The following is a 19,582-nucleotide window of genomic DNA, read 5'->3' as shown; positions in this document are numbered from 1 at the left end:
TCCAGTGGGAGCCATACATCGTTACCTCTTCCAGGCGTTGCTCCACTAAGGATGATGTAGGGGGACCAGCGGCAGGGAGCGGCCCGCGGGAACTAGGGCCTCTCAAACACACGCCACTCACAGTTCAGCACCCACACTCACCAGCAGCCGCCCCCTAACCCTTACACCAGGAAGCTAACTGCCGCCGGAGAGCAGCTCCGGGCGGGGTGTGGGCTCCACTCCTCCAGCGCGGTGTGGGCGCGGGCAGCGGCTCTCCCAGGCGCACTGGGGTGCCCCGCGCCACCCCGGCTGTGCTACCCCAGGTGCCCAGAGGGCGGCGGTCGCTTGGTCAGGATTAGGGTGGGGGGTAGGGGGTCCCCTATTCTCGGGAACCTCCTTAGTCCTCTTCCTTAGGCTGGCTCCTCCTCCTCCAGGCGCGGGGCTCGTGCCCGCTGCTGCCTGCGCGCATCGCGCCTCCGCGCCCCCACCCCCTGCTCCTGCGATCGCAACTCCCTCCTCCTCTTCCTCCTCCTCCGCCCATCACCGCCACTACGGACGCCTTCGCCGCCTACTCCTCGCGCGGCCACGACTCCTCAAGCTCTGCTCCAGCTTACACCAGCCCATCGGTTCGCTGCCTGCTCTTTAGGCTGCTGCAGTCTCTCTCTCTCTCTCTCTCTCTCTCTCTCTCTCTCTCTCTCTCTCTCTCTCTCTCTCTCTCTCTCTCTCTCTCTCTCTCTCTCTCTCTCTCTCTCAAGTTTTCTGTGGAGACAGAATTAGAGCCACTGGAGGAAAACATCTACTTCTGCTTGCTGTTCAGGTAGGGTCGCAGATATTGGTGGCAGCGGGGGACCTTTGCTCATTCTCCTCTGCTTCGCCAGCATGCCACCCCCACCCCACCAACCCACTCCACTCTTCATGCTCCTTCCACACGGAGGCTCAGGTTCTTCTATTCTCTCTAGCCTCCAAAATCTAATTCCAATGTCCCTCCCCAGCCACGTATATTCGCAACTACAATAAAAATCCAAGAGCCAGTCCGGTGGCGGCTGCACGCTGGCCCGGCTCTTTTACAGTCTCCAACTTTGCACACACCGGCTGCGCTGCCTGCCTGCTCGGCGTCTGATCCTGAGCCTCACGCTCTTTTGGTAGTCTTGGCTCCAGAGCAGCTGTCAAACGGAGTTCGCAGCACTTGATTTCCACCCTGCTGCCTCTTGAACATGGACGTGGGCAAATGTGGAAGGGCAGGGAGAATGACTTGGATTTGATTTTTTATTTTTTTTTTTGACAGGGGGCGGGTGGTGGTTGTTGCTGAGCAAAGTGGAGACGCGAGGACCGCAATTCACTGTAAGGAAAAGATACTAATGGAAAAGTAGGCTGCTTGCTGCCAGCTTCTCCTGCTGTGGCTGCGGAGGTGGTCTTCCTTGAGAGGGCGAGGCGTGGAGTATCCGTCTCTCCACCTCGTTCGCACTCACTCCTCCAACCTTTTCCTTCATAAGCTCCTATGTCAGTTTAGAGTCCCGGTGTTGTCATTTCATATGTGCATAGCGAAGTGTTTGCAGAGGATGGGGTTGGGGGGAAGTTACGGGCAGAGGAAAATGTATTAGTGGTGTCGTCTTGCCATTAAAAAAAAAAAAAAAGAAAGAAAGAAAGAAAGAAAATCCTTCCTCCCTCCCTGTCATCCAGCCTTACACTTAGTAGACAGGAGTAACACTCCCTTCCCCCCACCCCCAATTGAAATAGAATTCTTTTGGGTAACTTGCTTGGCAGGACTGAGAACAAATTTAATTTAATTTTGTTTTTCTTCCATAGCTTCGCCAACAAGGAAGATGAAGACAAAATTGAACACCTGCAACATATGGTCTCTGCTGCTTGTTGTCCTAGTGTGGGACCCAGCCAGGTGAGATGTTTTTGATTTCTTCATTTAAGGTCTAGGAGTGATTTGTAAGTGACATAACCATATACACATTCCTTAAAAGACTAGGTGTTTTGAGGAATTAATTTTAGTGGAAATAGATTGTACAGGAAATTGACCTACTAAGTGTCTGCAACTCTAAAAAGTTTGCTGATTGTTTTTTTTTTTTTTTTCTTTTTGAGCAACCAAACACAAAAGTGAAAGTTTTTTTTTTTTCCTGTTTGAGACATTTGATTGAAGAAGAGACTACCCTATCAGGAATATATTAGTCCAAAGAATGTTTGTAGTTAAGGTACACATAGTTATACCAAAATCTGGTAAAGTGGCCAAACTCTCCTTGGAACAAACAAACAAACAAACAAAAAACAAACAAAAAAATCAGCTAAATCATTTAAGTGGCAACTTAGTTTTTTTTTTTTCTTTTTGTTTCTTTCTTTGCATTTTGTTCTCAGTCAGTGGGGCCTCTATTGACAACATAGAAAACCTAACTGATATGTGAGTCTGAGACCTCTAGGTGGAGGCAGCATACAACTTGACAATCACAGACAATAAAGCAAAAGCTAATTTATGAACCAACTTTTTCATCTTGTTAATTTAGAGATATTTTGTTTTTTAGATGGTTAGTGATAAAAAGATTGGTTACTTCAAATGTGTGAATTTTCTTTTGCCTATTATCTACACTGAAATTAGTTTGATTGCTTTAAGTAATTTAATAGTGATCATCGTCTTCTCTGATTTTTTTTTTTTATATAAAACCAGCAGTGGGTATATTTTATTGAATGCATGTAGGGAATGGTTTTAAATGCAAGAAAAATTAAAATACAAATTTTGTTAGAATTCTTCTGTAGCCATTACTTTTAAATGAGTGTTATATCATTTTATTAGTCCCTTTATGAGTTTTTACCAAATAATGTTTAAGATATTTTGGAACAGAAAAGAAATCTATTTGGAAATACTTCACTTAATTAGAAAGTGCCCACTATGACTGTATATTGACTTTATAAGGAGAATCTGAAATATGACTGAGAAACAAATACCTCCAGGTGAAACACCTCAGCTAGACTTTTGCGACTGTCATAGGGACTGGCTTTAAAATCAGAATGAGAAACTTCTGAAGGCAGAGTGTATGAATTGATATTCTTACGTAAGTTGAGGATGTTTGTCTTCTTGTCCACACTTCAACATTCACTCTGCTCTTCAGAATGCAAACTTGAAGTTTGTTGCCATTGTTTTGTGTAATATGAGTATTGTTACCTTCCGGTTCTGCACTCATGCAAATGTAAATGATCTCTGTCAGTGATGTTTTCCATGATATATTGACGAGGATGTAAGCGCAAATGCTCATTGACTTTAAAGGTTTGGACAGTCGATTTATGGATTAATAAGCATCAAGAACCACCACTGACAGCTTAACTAAATATCAGTCTACTCATTCTCTGTTCTATATTTGACCAATAATGTTCATGGCAGTATTTTATTCTATTATATAAATGATTCTTTTTTGGGGACAGTAATTTAAATCTCTGAATCATTCTGAGAAAAAAAGTGGCAATGAAAGGGGACACTCTGTTTTATACATTCAGTTTCTTTGGAACCAAATTGCTGTCAGAAAATCAGGTTTCTTTATGACAGAAATAATGGACAAAAAGCCCTGTCTCAAAGCTTTGTTGGGGGTGTTTTAAGACCTCTTTTTCTTGCCACAAATTTATCACCAGAGAAAGGGTAACTGGACACTTTCATTTTTATGTAGCCCCTTATCACTCCTCTGAGACCATTCAAAGGACCTGGCCTTCATAGTGTCTGTGAGGCTGTGTATTGCTTCTGCCTTTAGGACCCACCTCCATCTCCTGGCTACACTGGAGCCTGGCAACCTGCCAGTGGAGTTCCCCTGATGTCTATATTATATTTGGCCATTGGGTGGAGGTATACCCTAAGTGAGGAAATTACCTTCCTCTAAAAATGTGAAAGACATAAGAGAACAATAATGCTATGTACGAAAATGATAGAGAAATTTTGTGCCACTAAGATAACAGTTTATTTTCCAAGTAATATTCAGAACAACTGAAGAATTACTTCAGAAGATTCTCTAGTTATTTTATCAATCTAACTGCAAAACAATCTTGCTGATAGTTTCTGCTTATGAGAATCTACAAACATGGTGTGTTCAAAAGAATAGACTTTAAGATTATAGTTCATACAGAATGTCAAGTGCTGGAAGTCTCAAAAGTGTTACCATTGTTCTTTTGATATCTTAGTATTTACTGTTCATTTTTGACACAGTATGCTTACCTTCCCTATAAATTTAGTGTTATTTATAGAGCAAAAAAGAGAAAGAAATGTGTGTCACTAATGGCTGAAGAAGCCTTAAATTTAGTTAAATTCAGATCAAGGAGAAAGATCATTTGGACCCTTAGCCAAACACTGTCTGTACATACATGATATAAATAAATATGTAAAATTATCTGTTTAGGTTGGTGCTGGCTAACATCCAAGAAGATGAGGCTAAAAATAACATCACCATCTTTACAAGAATTCTAGACAGACTTCTGGATGGTTACGATAATCGCCTTAGACCAGGACTGGGAGGTAAAAATAGTTCTCCTTTATGTTAAACCTTCAAAAAACAATGACTCTACAAGTTAAAGGTAGTATTCTCATCTCAGTGCATTTCATGCATGAAGGAATTGTCAAGCATTTGAAGTCCTAGATAATGGAAATTAAAAACACAAAATAATTATAAATTTCCATTGTACATGTCTAACCTGTTTAGTTACATATTGTGTAGAATGGTAGAATGCCCCATATTCATATAGGGACGTGTGTGTGTGTGTGTGTGTGAACAGTTCTATAGTTAATTGATTGGAAACATCCTGTTTTCTATGCAGAGAATATATCTGTTTATATTATTTATCTGATGTGCCTATGTAGTTATCAATTATTACTAAATTACCACTTTTACAAATGCTCATGTTCAGATCAGCATAGATACACAATAACATGAGATATAACGATATTGTAAATATGTAGTGGCTATAATCCTACTTTACAGAGTTGTCACACAGGTGAATTTGAAGCTTCAACAATAATTTTCAAGTAAAAAATTTTTCTTTTAAATCTGAGAAAGTAAAGGAAATTAGAGGCGGCTAGTGTGTTAAATGACAATTACTCTTCAGGATTGCTAAGTGACACTAAAGTCTTACTTAGATACAAGTAAGCATGCAGGTGGGACTGCTAAAAATATTCCAAGCCGAGGGATTGTTACTCATGAGTTTTAACAATGCTTAACGCTTATCTATTTGTACAGATATAGATATGTTACTTAAAAAGCTACTATGAAACTACATGTGATAAGTATGTCCATGTACACATAGTTATTGCCGTGCTTAATCGATTCAAAAGTAAGGCAAATTAGCTGAACATTCCATGCCAGGCAATGGTCAGTGCAATTTGTGGTGGCTGCAGCTTTTACAGCTCTGTAACACTGCTGATAAGATTTGTACTAAGTTGGGCCTGGTGACACACACCTGTGGTCTCAGCATTTGGGAGATCGAGGTAAGCTGATTAGGCGTTCAAAGCCTTTTTTAGCTACACAAGGAGTTTCTGGTCTAGCCTGGGGTACCTGTGACTTAATCAAAACTTTATGTTAAATCAATGTGTGAATTTTTATATCAGTAATTATTTCAATAAAGATCAGTTGTTAGTTTTCAGGATATCTTTGGAAATTTTACAGAATATCTTGACAGTGGCAGAAAAACAGACAAACAGATCCAACTTGTTAAACAAAATGTCTTTTAATTTTGTTTTATTATTCACGTGAATTCTTGAGTGGTACCTCAAATTTAAAAGAGGGCCCAGGGAAGAACAATATTTCAAAAATGACACAGTGATAGGTTGTATTTCCAAGAGATTTTTTTTTTTTTTAGGAGAAAACTTGAAAAAGAAAAACACTTAATTTTCTAACAGAAAACATAAAAAGGGAGACTGTTTTTCCTTCATACTAGATATTTCTAATTAGTTGGAACATAACAGCTTAGAAATCTTGGTAGAAAATATGCCAATAAACTATTACCATCCTTATGCTAGAGAAACAAGTCTAACACAAAACTGTCCTAATCTGTAATGCTAGTTTATGATACGGATTGCACAAGAGCCCCTCTTTTATCACAAACATAGAAAATTATATATTTAAATAAATTGCCTGGTGCAAAATAAATTGTAAAATATAAAAGCTAGACCTTGAACTTCATTGTTTTTCAGTTCAAAAATGATTTTGCTTTTGGGTTGCATGGCTGGGTTGGAGAAGCTACCTATTTTCTCTTTCAAATATTTCCTAATTTTTAAATATGATCTCTTACATTAAAATTCCATTTACTCACATTTAAATATAGACTCCAATTGTCTTGGCACGTGGTTCAATGGAATATATTTTTTTTTTCATTTCTTGTGTTACTCTTTTTCTTCCTCAATCCCTTTATAATGATTATGTACTAATATTGCAAGATCTGATTACTCTTATTACCTGACACTGCTTTATGTGTGCCACTCTCTTCTCTCAATCCCATACTTTCGATGGTTCCCAATTTGATAGATACTGTTGATGATACTGGATGGAGCATTCATAGGCTGAGGGTCGACCTATATCTACAGTGGTGTTCTCCATGCCCCACCTATTAAGGTGCCAGAGCAGAGAAGCCTTGTTTCCTCTGATTAAAAGTGTATCGGCACTGTTTGTACCTTTCTGTTTTATAACTTGAATGTTGCACAATAACACCAGCTACATAATATTTCAGCAAATGCTATTTTCTTCCTCTCTGTCATAGGATCAAAAACAAAACAAAATAACACAAACACATTAAGAAGAAAAACAAGTTTCCTGCAGTCTGCTTTTCGGGGTACATTTTTCATGTTAAGTCAGTTCTCATCTATCTGGCACCTCAGATTTCACCATTTTCTTTTTACAATCCATTTCCATCTGCTCTCTTGGCCCTTGACTATATTCTCTCCTGTTACTAGAGTGACATTTATTCCTCTTCTCAGCTGATTGAAAGCCTAACATTCATGTAAAATATGTTACGACACTAGTGATCTTTAGTGCAGACCTTCTTGAAAGAATTGAAATATTGAGATTCAATTCTATCTGTTGAATTTCTTTAACAGTTGTTGTGTCTATATCTCACTTATTACATATTTTATTGTATTATTTATTTCATTTCCATGTGCCTCTTATTATCTTAAAGATTGTAAGGATTTGTATCATAAATCCTCTGTGGTTTCTGCCACTGAATATTAATTAGCATATTGTGGCCATAAAATAAATGTTGATTTCTTGATTAAGTTTCTGCCACCTGGAAAATGGGAATACTTGTACCTAGGTGCCTTTGTAGCTATGAGTACTTAGGATAGCAGTGTGACTCATTGAGGAAAAAGAGCCTCTTGCTCAGAAGATTTAACATACCATTTCTGGTCCTCGGCACTTGTGTAAACTTTAAATATTCTGCCTCTGTAGATGCACACTTATTATTCCTGAAAGTAAGGTTTATGTCACAGTTCTGACAAATGTTGAGTATGATGCCATATATAATTGCATATTGCAGAATGGTGTACATATTGACAACTAAAAAAAATGATTGAAAATAATTGAAGGCCAGTGAAAGTTTTCTAAGTAGACTCTTGCAAACTTAAATTATCATGATTACTTTTACATTGCAATGTATATTCTTTTTATTTGTGATTATGTCTATGTCTGGATGGTGTGTGTGCACCTGAGTACAGGTCTTCTTGGAGGTCAGAGATGTCAGAGTCTCCTTGAGTTGGAATTACAGGAGGCTTTTTGGGTGCTGGGGAATTAACTCCTGTCCTCTTTTGAGAATAGCATATACTATTTATTGCCTAATCACCTCTCTACCTAAAAGTCTTAACCTGAATGTACAAAGTCACCTGAAATAGAAAGTTCAGTTAAATAATGTGTCACATTCCATAAATTAATATAGGAAATGGTCTGTATTCAATTCAATAATAATACACTAAAATGAACATCTTCATTGATAGCTAGTTAGATAAAATTAATCATAAGTGCTACTTTTATCCTTTTATAACACATCTATCTATCTATCTATCTATCTATCTATCTATCTATCTATCTATCTATCTAAAGAGAAGTCATATTTTAACAATAAGTTAGTAAAGTTATTCAGCTCTCTTTACTACTAGATCTCACACCAAGAAGTTTCTTAGACTCTCCAAGAATTGATATTTTTAAGGGGGGGGAGTGATATTAAATTGAAGTAAGTGGTCATATTTAATTCTGAGAGAAGGATGGTGTACTGAAATTAAGATACAAGGCACAGGTTATGCAATATATTGGATTATACATTTTTAATGGATTTAATAATTAATGGTAGATTCTTTTTAAAATTTAAGTCAGATCATATTTGCCTGCTCTGAGCTCTGCAATCACACCCTGTTCATCCTGCATTGGATATCTATGTAGCCCTGAGTGATCTATCTAACTTTCATTCATTCTTTGACTTCACCTCACACAGCTCCCTGTTTGTAGATATCTCTTCCATAACCCTGCCATCCTTTCTGTTCTGTGAACACATTAGGACACTCTGTGGGGGATTTTTTGTTGGTGTTTTCTTTGCATATGGGATACTCATTGATATCACCTTCTGTGGCTAACCTAATACGTCCTATATCATGACTATCCCATCAATCTTGATTGCTCTTACCTACTTTCGTTATTCCATAGACACTTTAATATACAAGCTAATTTATTTATTACTGCAAATTAATTGCTAATTGTGTCTCTTTTTAAGACACATGTAGATTGTCAAGTTTTTTTTTTTTTTTTTTGCAAATTTTCTTGCATGATTTACTGTTATATCTGTCCTAATCTTTCAGAACGATGGTTCAGATAAGCACCTGTGAATCTCTTGAATTAACTTTAATTCCAATGAATTAGAAAAATAATTACCTATACATATTACTTTTACCCTTAAGAGAAATGCAATAATTTCAAACAGATTACCATATTGTCCTTTCAATATTTCCATCAACATATTTACAGAACAATTAGGTGGGTCAGAGCAGTTTTGCTACCACATTATTCAAAACCAAATGATTCTTTAAGAAGCTAAAAGCATGAACTGAAATGATTGTCTTGTCTTCAATCTAGCCTTATTTCCCATCTGTGAGATGGGGTATGGAGTCCTATTTATCGACTTTCTCTCTCACATATATGTTTTATGGGTAAGCTAGCCATAGAGTCTTTAAAAAGCATCATATGACATACCTCTGGGAGGCAGTGGGAAGCACATTAGGATTTGTATAAATATCAGAAGTCATCTCTTCATGAAGTCTATCTTTTAAGAGGTGATATTTTTTGAAAAAAAAAAACATACCAATGAAATAATTATAGGTCCTGAAAATTTGCAATCTTACTTATTTACAAGATTGGAGACCCAAGATAGAATTGTCCATAATCTTGTCAATCAAGAATATACATTAAAATTAACCAGCACTTTCTAGTACATGAATAAAGTTACTCCTTTATCTTTGTGTTAGACATTGGAGATAGCAACCTAGGTAAACTGATAGTTTTACTTTTCTGAGGAATCATTCAAATTGTTAACCTACTAAAAAGACCAACATTTGTTTTTAGATCAATTGTCTGGGGTCATTGGCAGAAGCAGTGTGTAGACAGGCCTCATATATTCATGACAGTTAACAGTCACAGAGCTGCTCAGCAATGATAACTATTAGAAATGACAAGCCTTGACATTTAAATTATGAATGCAGTCTGTGAAATCTAGATTGAGTACCATGCTTAACTACATTTTTGAAAAGTTGTTTTGAAGAGCTCGACTAGAACATATTTTTCTAGGGTTCTTATTTTATGATCTGAAATCATAAGAAGTTTAGTGTCAGCAGTTATGAAAGACGTGCGGTCGAGTCATTGATTTCAGGCCTGAATGTCAGTTTATAAGTTCAGTCTTATCCTTAGACTGCAGAGAGATTTGTGATAGCATGTTTCTATAAATCGTGTTACTTTAGAATTTATTAAAAAAATTAACATGGGCTATTCAACTTATACAGAAAAAAAGTTGAGATATTTTTCACCTACTAGGGAGGCTAACAGGGAGTATCGTGAGTTCAAGATTAGTCTGGAGAAGAGGATGAACTCAGGGATAACCTGTTCTATGTAACAAAACTATATAGTAAAATAAAAATATTAAAAAATACAGGGCTGGAAGTATAACTCAGAGATTCCCAATACCTTAAGTATAGTACCTGATTGGAAAGCAAAAAGGTTGTTAGTAGCAACGGTTCATGTGCTCTCAGAATGATGTGTGATGTGTATTCAAAGGAGAGGACATTAGAAGTGACCTGTAAGATTGTTTGTAAGGGAAGGGCCTATGACTCTGGGAACAATTTAAAAGAAATGAAAGGTTTGTGTTCTATTATCAAGCACATGTAAAGATATTTTAGAAGCAAAATAGGATGAGCTACTACTAAGGTCCTTGGGTTAAAAATTTATAGTACATTTTGATTTTATTATATATATTTATGTGTATGTATGTATTTACTTATTTATCAATAATGACCTAGATAATCCCTTTTCCTTGGTTCTGAATTCTGTTGTCATAAGATGTTTCCTGAATAATTTTTGGTATGGTACTCAACCTTTCCTTGAAGTTTCTTTTTTAAAACAGAGATAAAATGAATGACATATTTGTCCATTGGGGGCTTATTTTATTATGTACATCTGAGGCCTTTGTGCAGTGTTAAGAGGATGGAGTCAATATTTGTTGATAGTATGATAGTTACTGGTTGTATTTCATATGCAGTGCAGACAATATTCAGTATTATACTTGCTTTGGATGATACGTGACTTGTAAAACTTATTTACTTTTGAGCAGATAAAATGTAATTTTTTGTTTGGTTTTGGTTTGGTTTTGAGAGAAGGTCTTACTGTTCAGTCTTGGTTGGCCTGAATCTTGGTGTATAGGACAATCATGCCTTGATCTTTTGTCTCTTGATTCCTGGGATTAAAGGAATGCACCATGTCTAACCTGGAGATATTATGCAGTGGTAATGAAAGAAGATAACGTGTGTTTCCTAAGTATTCATTCATTCTTATTTTGTCGACATACTTTTGTATATTTAAGTTGTCTCTAGAAACAAAACAGTACATAAAAGGAAATTTCTCTTTTGATGGTTTTGTGACTATCATGAAATGTAGCAATGTGGAATAATCAATTAATGAAAATAGATTTGTTTATGAAAAAGGTTGAATTCACACAAAGCTCATTAAATAATGTTGTAGACAGTTGCCAAGTCTAAAGTAACCTTGGTAGTATCAGAAACTTGAATGGAAAGCATTGGTTCTCACAACATGCCTAGTGGTGATGATGGTTTGAGACCCAAGCATATGGAATGGAAGAGTTAAGGGGAAGACAGAGGAAAGATAGGTTGCAGTATGTGTGGAAAAAAAGGAGATTTAGCTGGTCTTTTAAAAAGTTGTAATCCCAGCTAGAAACAGTGTAAACTACAGAAGTCAGTGGTCTCTGCTTTTTTTAAAAAAGCCTAGAAGTCTGGCTTTAGCCTCTTCATTCCCGATACAGTTGAGGTTGAGTCCAGTGCTTCTACAGTAGAATCATGTATCTGGCCAGATTTTGCTTGTGACTGAGACTCGTAGAGACTCCTAGAGAGCCTCTAATAGGACAACCTTCAGAATAAGCCTGAGGAAGATTTCTGAGCCTTTTTTGTTCTCTGTAGCATATGCATCCTTTCAATTTCTTTAAAGCCCAGGCATATGCAGGATATCAAGTCATTCATCATCTATTCTCTATTTAAAAGATTTTGTAGGAGGCTGTAGAATGCCTAAGCCTCTAGCTTCCTGTGGTGCAGTTCCATTAGGTAGATGCCTACTCTGGACATCATTTCAGTCTTGTCTAGGACCTTCCTGGGTCTCTCAGTATTGTATGGGCCAAGGCTAGGGGCAAATGTATCCCAATGTATGCTAGGTTCAAACAAAAACAGTGGCAATGTTATATACAACATTCTGCATTCTTTTTAGTAATTGATTAGGTATAACTAGACAGCATCAGAGCATTTCTGGATACCCTCCGTAACACTGTGCATTGTTGTTTACATCTTGGAAAGAAGGTGACAAGACAGGGTACTTCATAAGTGGGTGCAGAGTTTTACGTAACCTTGTTCTTTTGCACAGCTTATGACTATTTACAGAAAAAGCTTACTAAATGAATGATAGCAATGGTGTGTGTTAGACTAGGTAGCATGGTGCTTTCAGAGGGTGACATCATTGAAAAACAAGACCCATAAATACTACTAACGCTTTATTTATTACTAGTTTGCTTCTTGAAGTCCCAAACACACCTTACTTACTAGATTTATTTATTTCTAGCACTTAGGTGCAGTACTGTAAAAGCTTCCCCACTCCCTTGTCAACACTCCAATGGATTGAGTGAATATACACATGAACCACCCATTTGTTTTAATGGTACATTTTATTACTCTACCTGAATCATATTTTAAAATATCAGAATCAGTGGAGATAGCCAGTTGAATAGTTTTAGCAGTTTAATACTGTTTAATGGAGAGGATCAAATGTAATTATTTTACTATTTTCTTCCTTAATGTGTATTGAAGTCATGCGATAGAAAAGAAATCCCAGGATTTAAAGATGCTGGTAGTCTCATAGATATGAGGTTCCTTTGGGTGGGGAACACAATAGACATGTGTGCTACCATTCTTAAAATTATTCTGAGTGTCACATGTTTCTAAGAAAAGGACAAATTACTAAAGTCCAGACAAATCAAGACAAATCAATTTTTTTTTTTTGCTCATAACATAGAGCTGAGCGAACCTGTAGCTACACATACAGTTTAGCCATCCATATTAATCTATGAGGATTTTCTGATATTTAAATGCTAGAAGTATTGTAATGAGCAAAGCCTAGGCTTTGCATAAAATGATATCATTCTTTTCTCATACCTAGGTATATATTGTTAAAAACTGCCCCTTTATCTTCTTAATTAAGGATATTGTAGAATCACGTATTTTCCTTTCTGAAGAAGTTCTTTCTCAGGAGGATAGAGTGAAATTTTGTGCATTGTCTGCCAATCTGAAATCTAAGAACCTGCAGAACATTGCGACCCTCAGAGAGCAGGTCTTGTTCTGTCTTCAATAGACAGAATTCTATTCTAGAACCTAACTCTAGGTTCTACAGTATTCTCTTTTAGAGACTGATTCTTACAGATACTAAGTCAAGTACAATTCCATTTGAAACGTCTGCATACTCCTCATTTACAGTAAGGAAAACACATGTCCTCTTTTCTTTTAAGTTGTTTTGATCTAAAGGAACATTGAAAAATAGCTATGCAAGAAGTGTAAAATAAAAACAAATACTGGGGAACCAATTTATTAAACAGCTTGTTTATTTCTTTTGATTTTCTGAGTTTTGATACAACATAAAATCCTGAAAACTTGTTTTTATATTGAAATACTCTCAGTTTTTTAAGGTAGAGCTCTTTTCATATACTGACCTGTAAGAATGAACTTAATACTTACACATATTTCATACAGATCTCATCAAATTTAGTTTACCAATATATTGCAAGATATAGTTCTCAAAATTCTCATTAGATCTTACAATTTTATCAACTGCCAATATATAGTGGCTTTGATATGCTTTTTATATTTATCATGCCTTTAATAATTTCAAAGCCCACCATAGGAAAAGAAGGTTTATCTACATCTTAATTTGGTAGTAGGTAAAATTTATTTTTAAATCTTCTTTATAGTTGTTATTTTTTGATCAGTGTTTAAAGCATTTTAAAGGCAACAAAATGCTAAATATAAAGTTTCAAAAGCAGTCCTATATTAAAACAGCATTTTTTGTTTAGAAAGGGGGAAATAAATATCTTTATTTAATTCAGAATATCATCAGCTTCTTAAGGGAATAATTACAATGTGTTCCAGCACTACCTGAGGTGACATTGTCTGGAATGAAGCATTTCAGAGTTCTTTAAAAAATCTTGTTTGATTAGAGTATTACTGAACAGATTTGATATGTGGCATGTGGCCCAAGACAATTCTTTATCCTGTGTGGCTCAGAGAAGAAAAAAATAAAGAATGAAGATGCCTCATTTAAAATCTAATAAATAAAATGGTAAAAATCTTCCTTTGCTGACATGTAGTTTGCATGAATACCCATAAAACAGTAAGAAAACTAACACGAGACAGTTTTCAACTGTTTGTAAAGATGGGCAATAAAGTCTGAAGAGTTCTTCGAGTGTTTCAAACATTTGGAATGATGCACACGGCAATGAGACCCTACCTGTAATTAGAGAAGCCAAGTTAGAAAAGATAGAAGGGTTATATTTCTGTATGTCTCAACAGGGTTCCTAATCAATAGTATATCCTAATAATATTTTCAAACATTTGCTTAGATTGTGTTTGGTGGTGATGTCTGAGTAATCTAATATGAATGTGGATAAGCATTTGAGGACAAAGGGCTCGATGACACAGACCTGTAACGCAGCTACTAGGGAGACTGAACTAGGAAGATCCTGAGTTCAAGTTTAGTCTGAACAACAGAATAAATTCAGGGATAACATGTGCTATGCAACAATCAGGGATGCACAATATCCTGGGGCCAGTTCCTGGTTGGAAAAGCAGAAAGGCTGTCAAAGGTTTGGTTGCTCTCCAAATGATGTGTGATGTGTATTTAAAGGTCTCTGATACAGAGAAGGACTTCAGACTTGAACTGTAGGAGTGGTTTTGAAGGCAAAGATCTATGTCTTGGGTAGATAGTTAAAAAGAGAGGAAGGGTTTTTGATCTATTCTCAATCACTTGTAAGAAGACTTTCAAAGCTAAATATGATGGACTACTACTAAGGTCCTTGCGTTAGAGGTCTATAGTATATTTTTATTATATGAATTTCTTAGAAGTTGCTACACCAAATTTAAGCAGGCCAGGCAGAGAAAATTGTGATGAATGGAGTGAATTCATTTCTGTTACCTTAATTACATACATGAACTCTTCAGATTCCCAAGAAATGAAACAGTGGGCTAAAATACCCGACAGGTTTACAAGGAAGATTAAAATTTGCATACCCAGAAAGGAAGTCTTAATTAAAAGAAAATGGAATTTCAAGGTTGGTGTTTCAGTCGAGTAGAAGGGAATATGGGAGTGTAGATTTAATTAGTTATCTAGGGCATGTAAGGGTAATCACTGAAGCAAAAAAATTGTGAAACGGGATTATACTGGGGAGAATATAAAAATGATTACATGAGTAAGGAAATACTTGGCGTATTTGAAAACTGTATGGGGCAAGCTTAGGTGGGGATGGGGTTATGAGAGAAAGAGGGTGAATGATTTCTGGTCACTGCCAAGGGAGTAATGAAAATATCATTAAGAGGACAATGTCAACTGATGAGTCAAAATTAAGATGAGGTATCTTTTGATTACCAGGAGCTCTTGACTTAGTACAATCTACAGGATTGGAGGATCAAAAGTAACTATGTATAAAAGGAAAGAGACAGGATCAAAGGAAATCTGCATAAATCCATATTATCAGTAATGCTTATATGTATGTGTTCATGCTTCTCTCTCTCTCTATCTTTCTCTCTCTCTCTCTCTCTCTCTCTCTCTCTCTCTCTCTCTCTCTCTCTGTATGTGTGTGTGTGCATGTGTGTATAAGAGAGAAAAAAAGTCCCATTAACTAGATGCTCAGTAGTTAACCTAGACTGGTTGGCCAATGACCATTAGAGATCCACTTATCTTCACTCACAGTGGGATTACAAGTGTGCACCATCATGCCTGTGTGTGTGTGTGTGTGTGTGTGTGTGTGTGTGTGTGTGTGTGTGTGTGTGTGTGTGCATGTGTAGATATTGAGGATTGAGCATAGGTCCTTGTAATTTCAAGACAAGCACGAGCACTAACATCTGAACTATCTTCCTAGGTCCAAGTATCTGGATCCTTTAAAGGAGAGCATGAGCCAGATGGAACAGTGAGCAGAATATTGCTTTAACAGAAGGTTCCCTTTAGCTTTCATTCCCTTCAGCATCCCACATAATCCGTGAGGTTCTTGAAGATATTTTTGGCTGTCACCAAGCTGGGGGTTTGACTCATAGCTTTAACAGAGAGGGTCACTTAGGATTTACATTACTACGTGTGGAACACACGGGTGATGACGTCTCATGGGATCTAGCTGTTGACTCAGGATGGAGACATTTCCATGTTGGGGCCTCTTGAATTGTAAAATCACTGGCCTGTTGTGCTTTTTTATCTACTGCTGCACACGATTTTGGATTTTGTCATTTTTGGTAACAGTGTCTAACAGAGGCATCTCTTTCCCAGACTGCCACCAGTTGCAGGAGGCAGCTGCAATTTCGGCTTTTGTTGTCATTGTCTTGAAACAGCTGTCTTGAAACAAAAATCTATCAGCAGATGCGGAAGTGGGCAGGTGTATGTTTAAGTGAGTATATCTAAAAGTTAGTGGGGCAGAAAACAGATGGCTCTTCATCAAAACTTTTCTCCTCCAGGGAGCTGTGTTGTGGCCTGTCATCTCTGTAATTTGCTCACTCACTTAGATAGGGTGCTGTGACATTCAGATGTGTCTGTCTTTAGACATCAGAAGACATGGTATTCCCAAGTAGCTTTTTGTACTACATCTTTAAAGATAATTGCAAAGAAGGGGAAGATCTTACTGGCATTGGAAATTGATAATCCAATATAGGAGAAGGAATGAAATCATGGTCACCTTTGACAATTAATAGTGTGCTAACCTGATATTTACAAACTTGATCTATATTGACTTTGTTGTGGAAATCCGTTTCATACAAACAAGAAACATAGTAGTAGGTGGCTCCTGTCACCAATCTATTCTTCAAAGGTTCTATAAAGAGCTCAAACTCAGTGAGGAGTGGTTGTGCATTCATAATCCCGGCACATAAGAACTTCAGGGAGATGGTCAGGGCATCATAGTAAATACCAGGTCAGCTAGGACTGGGAGTATAAAACAAGATCCTGTTTCTAAAGAGAAAATCTTCATCTTTAGTATTTACTATTACCCTTAAATGCACTACTTCTTATTTTTCTTTAATTATTCTTGTTATATGTATACATATAAATATATAAATACAACCTGCTGAGTCTATGTAGTATTTCTAATTTGTAGTATGCATATATTATTAAAGTTGACTACTCGTATTGGACCCCTAATTGGTGATTTTATCTCTGGGAAGACTGAGTCTCCCTCTTTCAGCTGTCATTAATTGCCTTTGGCTCTTCATAATCTCAGAGTTTCATTCATCATCATCATCATCTTCTTCATTGTTATTTCTTTGAGAATTTTATACCATCTCTTCCTAACACTTTTCGGATTCATTCCTTTTCCATTGCCACATAACTTTTTGGTCTCTACTCCCCTGTTAAGGGAAATTTGTGCTGCTCAATATCTTTGAATGTGTAGCCTTCCACTGGAGTGTGGTAAACTTATAGGTGTTATATGCTTAATGAAAACTGACCCTTACTTTCTCAGCAGCTCTCAGTTGCCAATAGATTCTTGACTAGGGGTAGAGTTTCCTGCCTAACAGCCCACTCTGCACTGATCTCAGGATTTTTATAGGAGCTCTAGCTCCTAACCACCATAGTTACCCAGACTGCATAAGGGACCAATCAACAACTCTGTTCCTATTGTCAGGAGAAATCTTTCCCTTGCAGCTGATTTCTACTTTGATTGTAGTTTTATAAAGGTAGAAAGATATCTGGGAAAATGAGTAAATGTCTTGGACTCTGTTTCCTGGATTCATTCTGTTTTCCAGCAAGGTCTCCATGATTCCCATTCTGTCAGTCTTGGCTGACATTTTGAGAATGGGGAAGTGCCTCAAGCTCCCAAAGGGCTGAGTTTAAGAAATGTTACATTGCATTTCACAATCCCATGAGGTACTCAGAAAAAATATGATGCAAATACAGAGGTGCCTTCAGCGCTTTGTAAATGTTATTATTTTTTGTTTTTAATATCTTTTCCCCTTGACGTTATATATTCTTAATTTCTCCTTCTAAAAGTTGGTGCTTCGTTCTTCATCTTCATCTGAATATAATCATAGATATATTCATTCCCTATGCTAGTATTTTGCAAAGTGCTGGTAACTGTTAGATTGGTCATTAATTTAGGTGAATAATTTATGTAATATAAAATATAATTTATTTAGTCATAAATACACATAGCTATATATTATACTACAACTGACACATGTCTTGAAAAACTAAAATGAATATTACTGAGGCTGAAGATGTGGCTTAGTTGCCAAGTGCTTGTTTAGTGTTCACAGAGTCTTAGGGTCAATAACCCAACACCACATAAACCAGGCAATTTATCACATGCCTGCAATCCTAGCTCCTGAAAGGTAGAAGCAGGATAATCAGAAGTTCAAGGTCATTCTTTACTATATGGTTAGTTCAAAATCAGTTTGAAATACATGAGATCTAGTTTTAAATATAATGATATGGTGGTGGTTTTTGATGAGTATATTTTAATTAGTGTAGTTAACTAAGTAGGGAGATACTAACTAAAATTAAAATTGATGTTGGGAACTAAATTTATATAAATAGTGAACTACAATGACTGAAATACTAAATATAGAATTATGCTATACAGGATATCCCCCCCCACACACATATAATCTAAACAACAGGTAATTAGAAAGCTCTTTTTGAAAATGAAAATAATGATAATTATTATTATTTCAAAAGAATCTAAGTTACAAAATCTGGTTTTGAATGCCTAGACTCAAACAATCTTCTTTTCTCAGCTTTCTGTCTACTTGGAACTATAGTTAATGCCACCATGTTTAGCCTCTTAAAATTCTTTTCCATTCCTGTCACACTGGTTCAATTTTACATGTTGATGAAATAAAAATGATGTTTTATAAATATAATATATATATTATGTTAGAATGCATGAAAGAAACTAGAGTTTTGAACCTGGATGATTCTTTATTGGTAAGGAACTAATTATATTTTTATTTTCAAGAATTTGGAGAAATACAGGCTTTTCATTTGATCTAAGTAGTTGTGATGGAAAAGTATATATTTTAAAACCCACTTACCTTGTATAAGAAAATAAAATGATTTTTATTAAAGCTGTGCTTAGTACTTTTTGTACTAAACAAAACAGATAGATTCTTAGATGCAAAAAGCATATATCAAATAATCAACAGGCTTTAATAAATCATTATTATTTCTGTGTCTTGGTTTCTAATACATGAAGATTCTAGACCTATAGACAATGATTGAATATGTTTCCTTCATCTAAAATGTTTCTCTCTTTTTAGATTTGTTTAAGGCTAATAGAGTAGAAAATAAATTTCTTGGAACAGATATCCAAAGGGTTGTTTTTCTTTCATTGAAGAGAAACAGAAAGAGAATATGTGTCTCAATACAAGGAAGCAGAATAAGGCTTTCATCTTCTGAAGCCTGTTCAGGCTGGAAGCACACAGTTTGCTTTCCTTGTTTGAGTCTTAGCTACCAGGAGTTTGTATAAAATACATAACCCCCATTGAATAACAATGAAACCCAAGAGTTCTCAGATCTCCTTAAAATTTGAAGCAGAAGTGATTGTTAGAGCTAGTGATAAATGTATCAAGTCACGCTTACCACTC

General features: G+C 36.4%; 1 protein-coding gene across 2 annotated transcripts in view; it reads left to right on the top strand.

Moving 5' to 3' along the window:
- Positions 1 to 536: 536 nt before the first annotated feature.
- The window catches only part of Gabra2 (gamma-aminobutyric acid type A receptor subunit alpha2), a 117,597-nt gene continuing 98,551 nt past the window's right edge, over positions 537 to 19,582 (top strand). Inside the window, exons 1-4 of one of the 2 annotated variants that reach the window (XM_076938622.1) lie at positions 719 to 796; positions 1,265 to 1,320; positions 1,786 to 1,873; positions 4,359 to 4,474. In XM_076938622.1, coding sequence (XP_076794737.1) covers positions 1,803 to 1,873; positions 4,359 to 4,474 — 187 coding nt within the window. In that variant the 5' untranslated portion in view covers positions 719 to 796; positions 1,265 to 1,320; positions 1,786 to 1,802. Of the gene's footprint in view, positions 797 to 1,264; positions 1,321 to 1,785; positions 1,874 to 4,358; positions 4,475 to 19,582 lie in introns of both variants that reach the window. The other variant, XM_034509296.2, reaches the window with a different exon arrangement.

The sequence above is a fragment of the Arvicanthis niloticus genome, chromosome 7 (assembly GCF_011762505.2).
Source record: "Arvicanthis niloticus isolate mArvNil1 chromosome 7, mArvNil1.pat.X, whole genome shotgun sequence".
NCBI classification, from domain to species: domain Eukaryota; kingdom Metazoa; phylum Chordata; class Mammalia; order Rodentia; family Muridae; genus Arvicanthis; species Arvicanthis niloticus.
The sequence above is the reverse complement of the archived record's forward strand: the minus strand, read 5'-3'. Positions and strand labels throughout refer to the sequence as shown.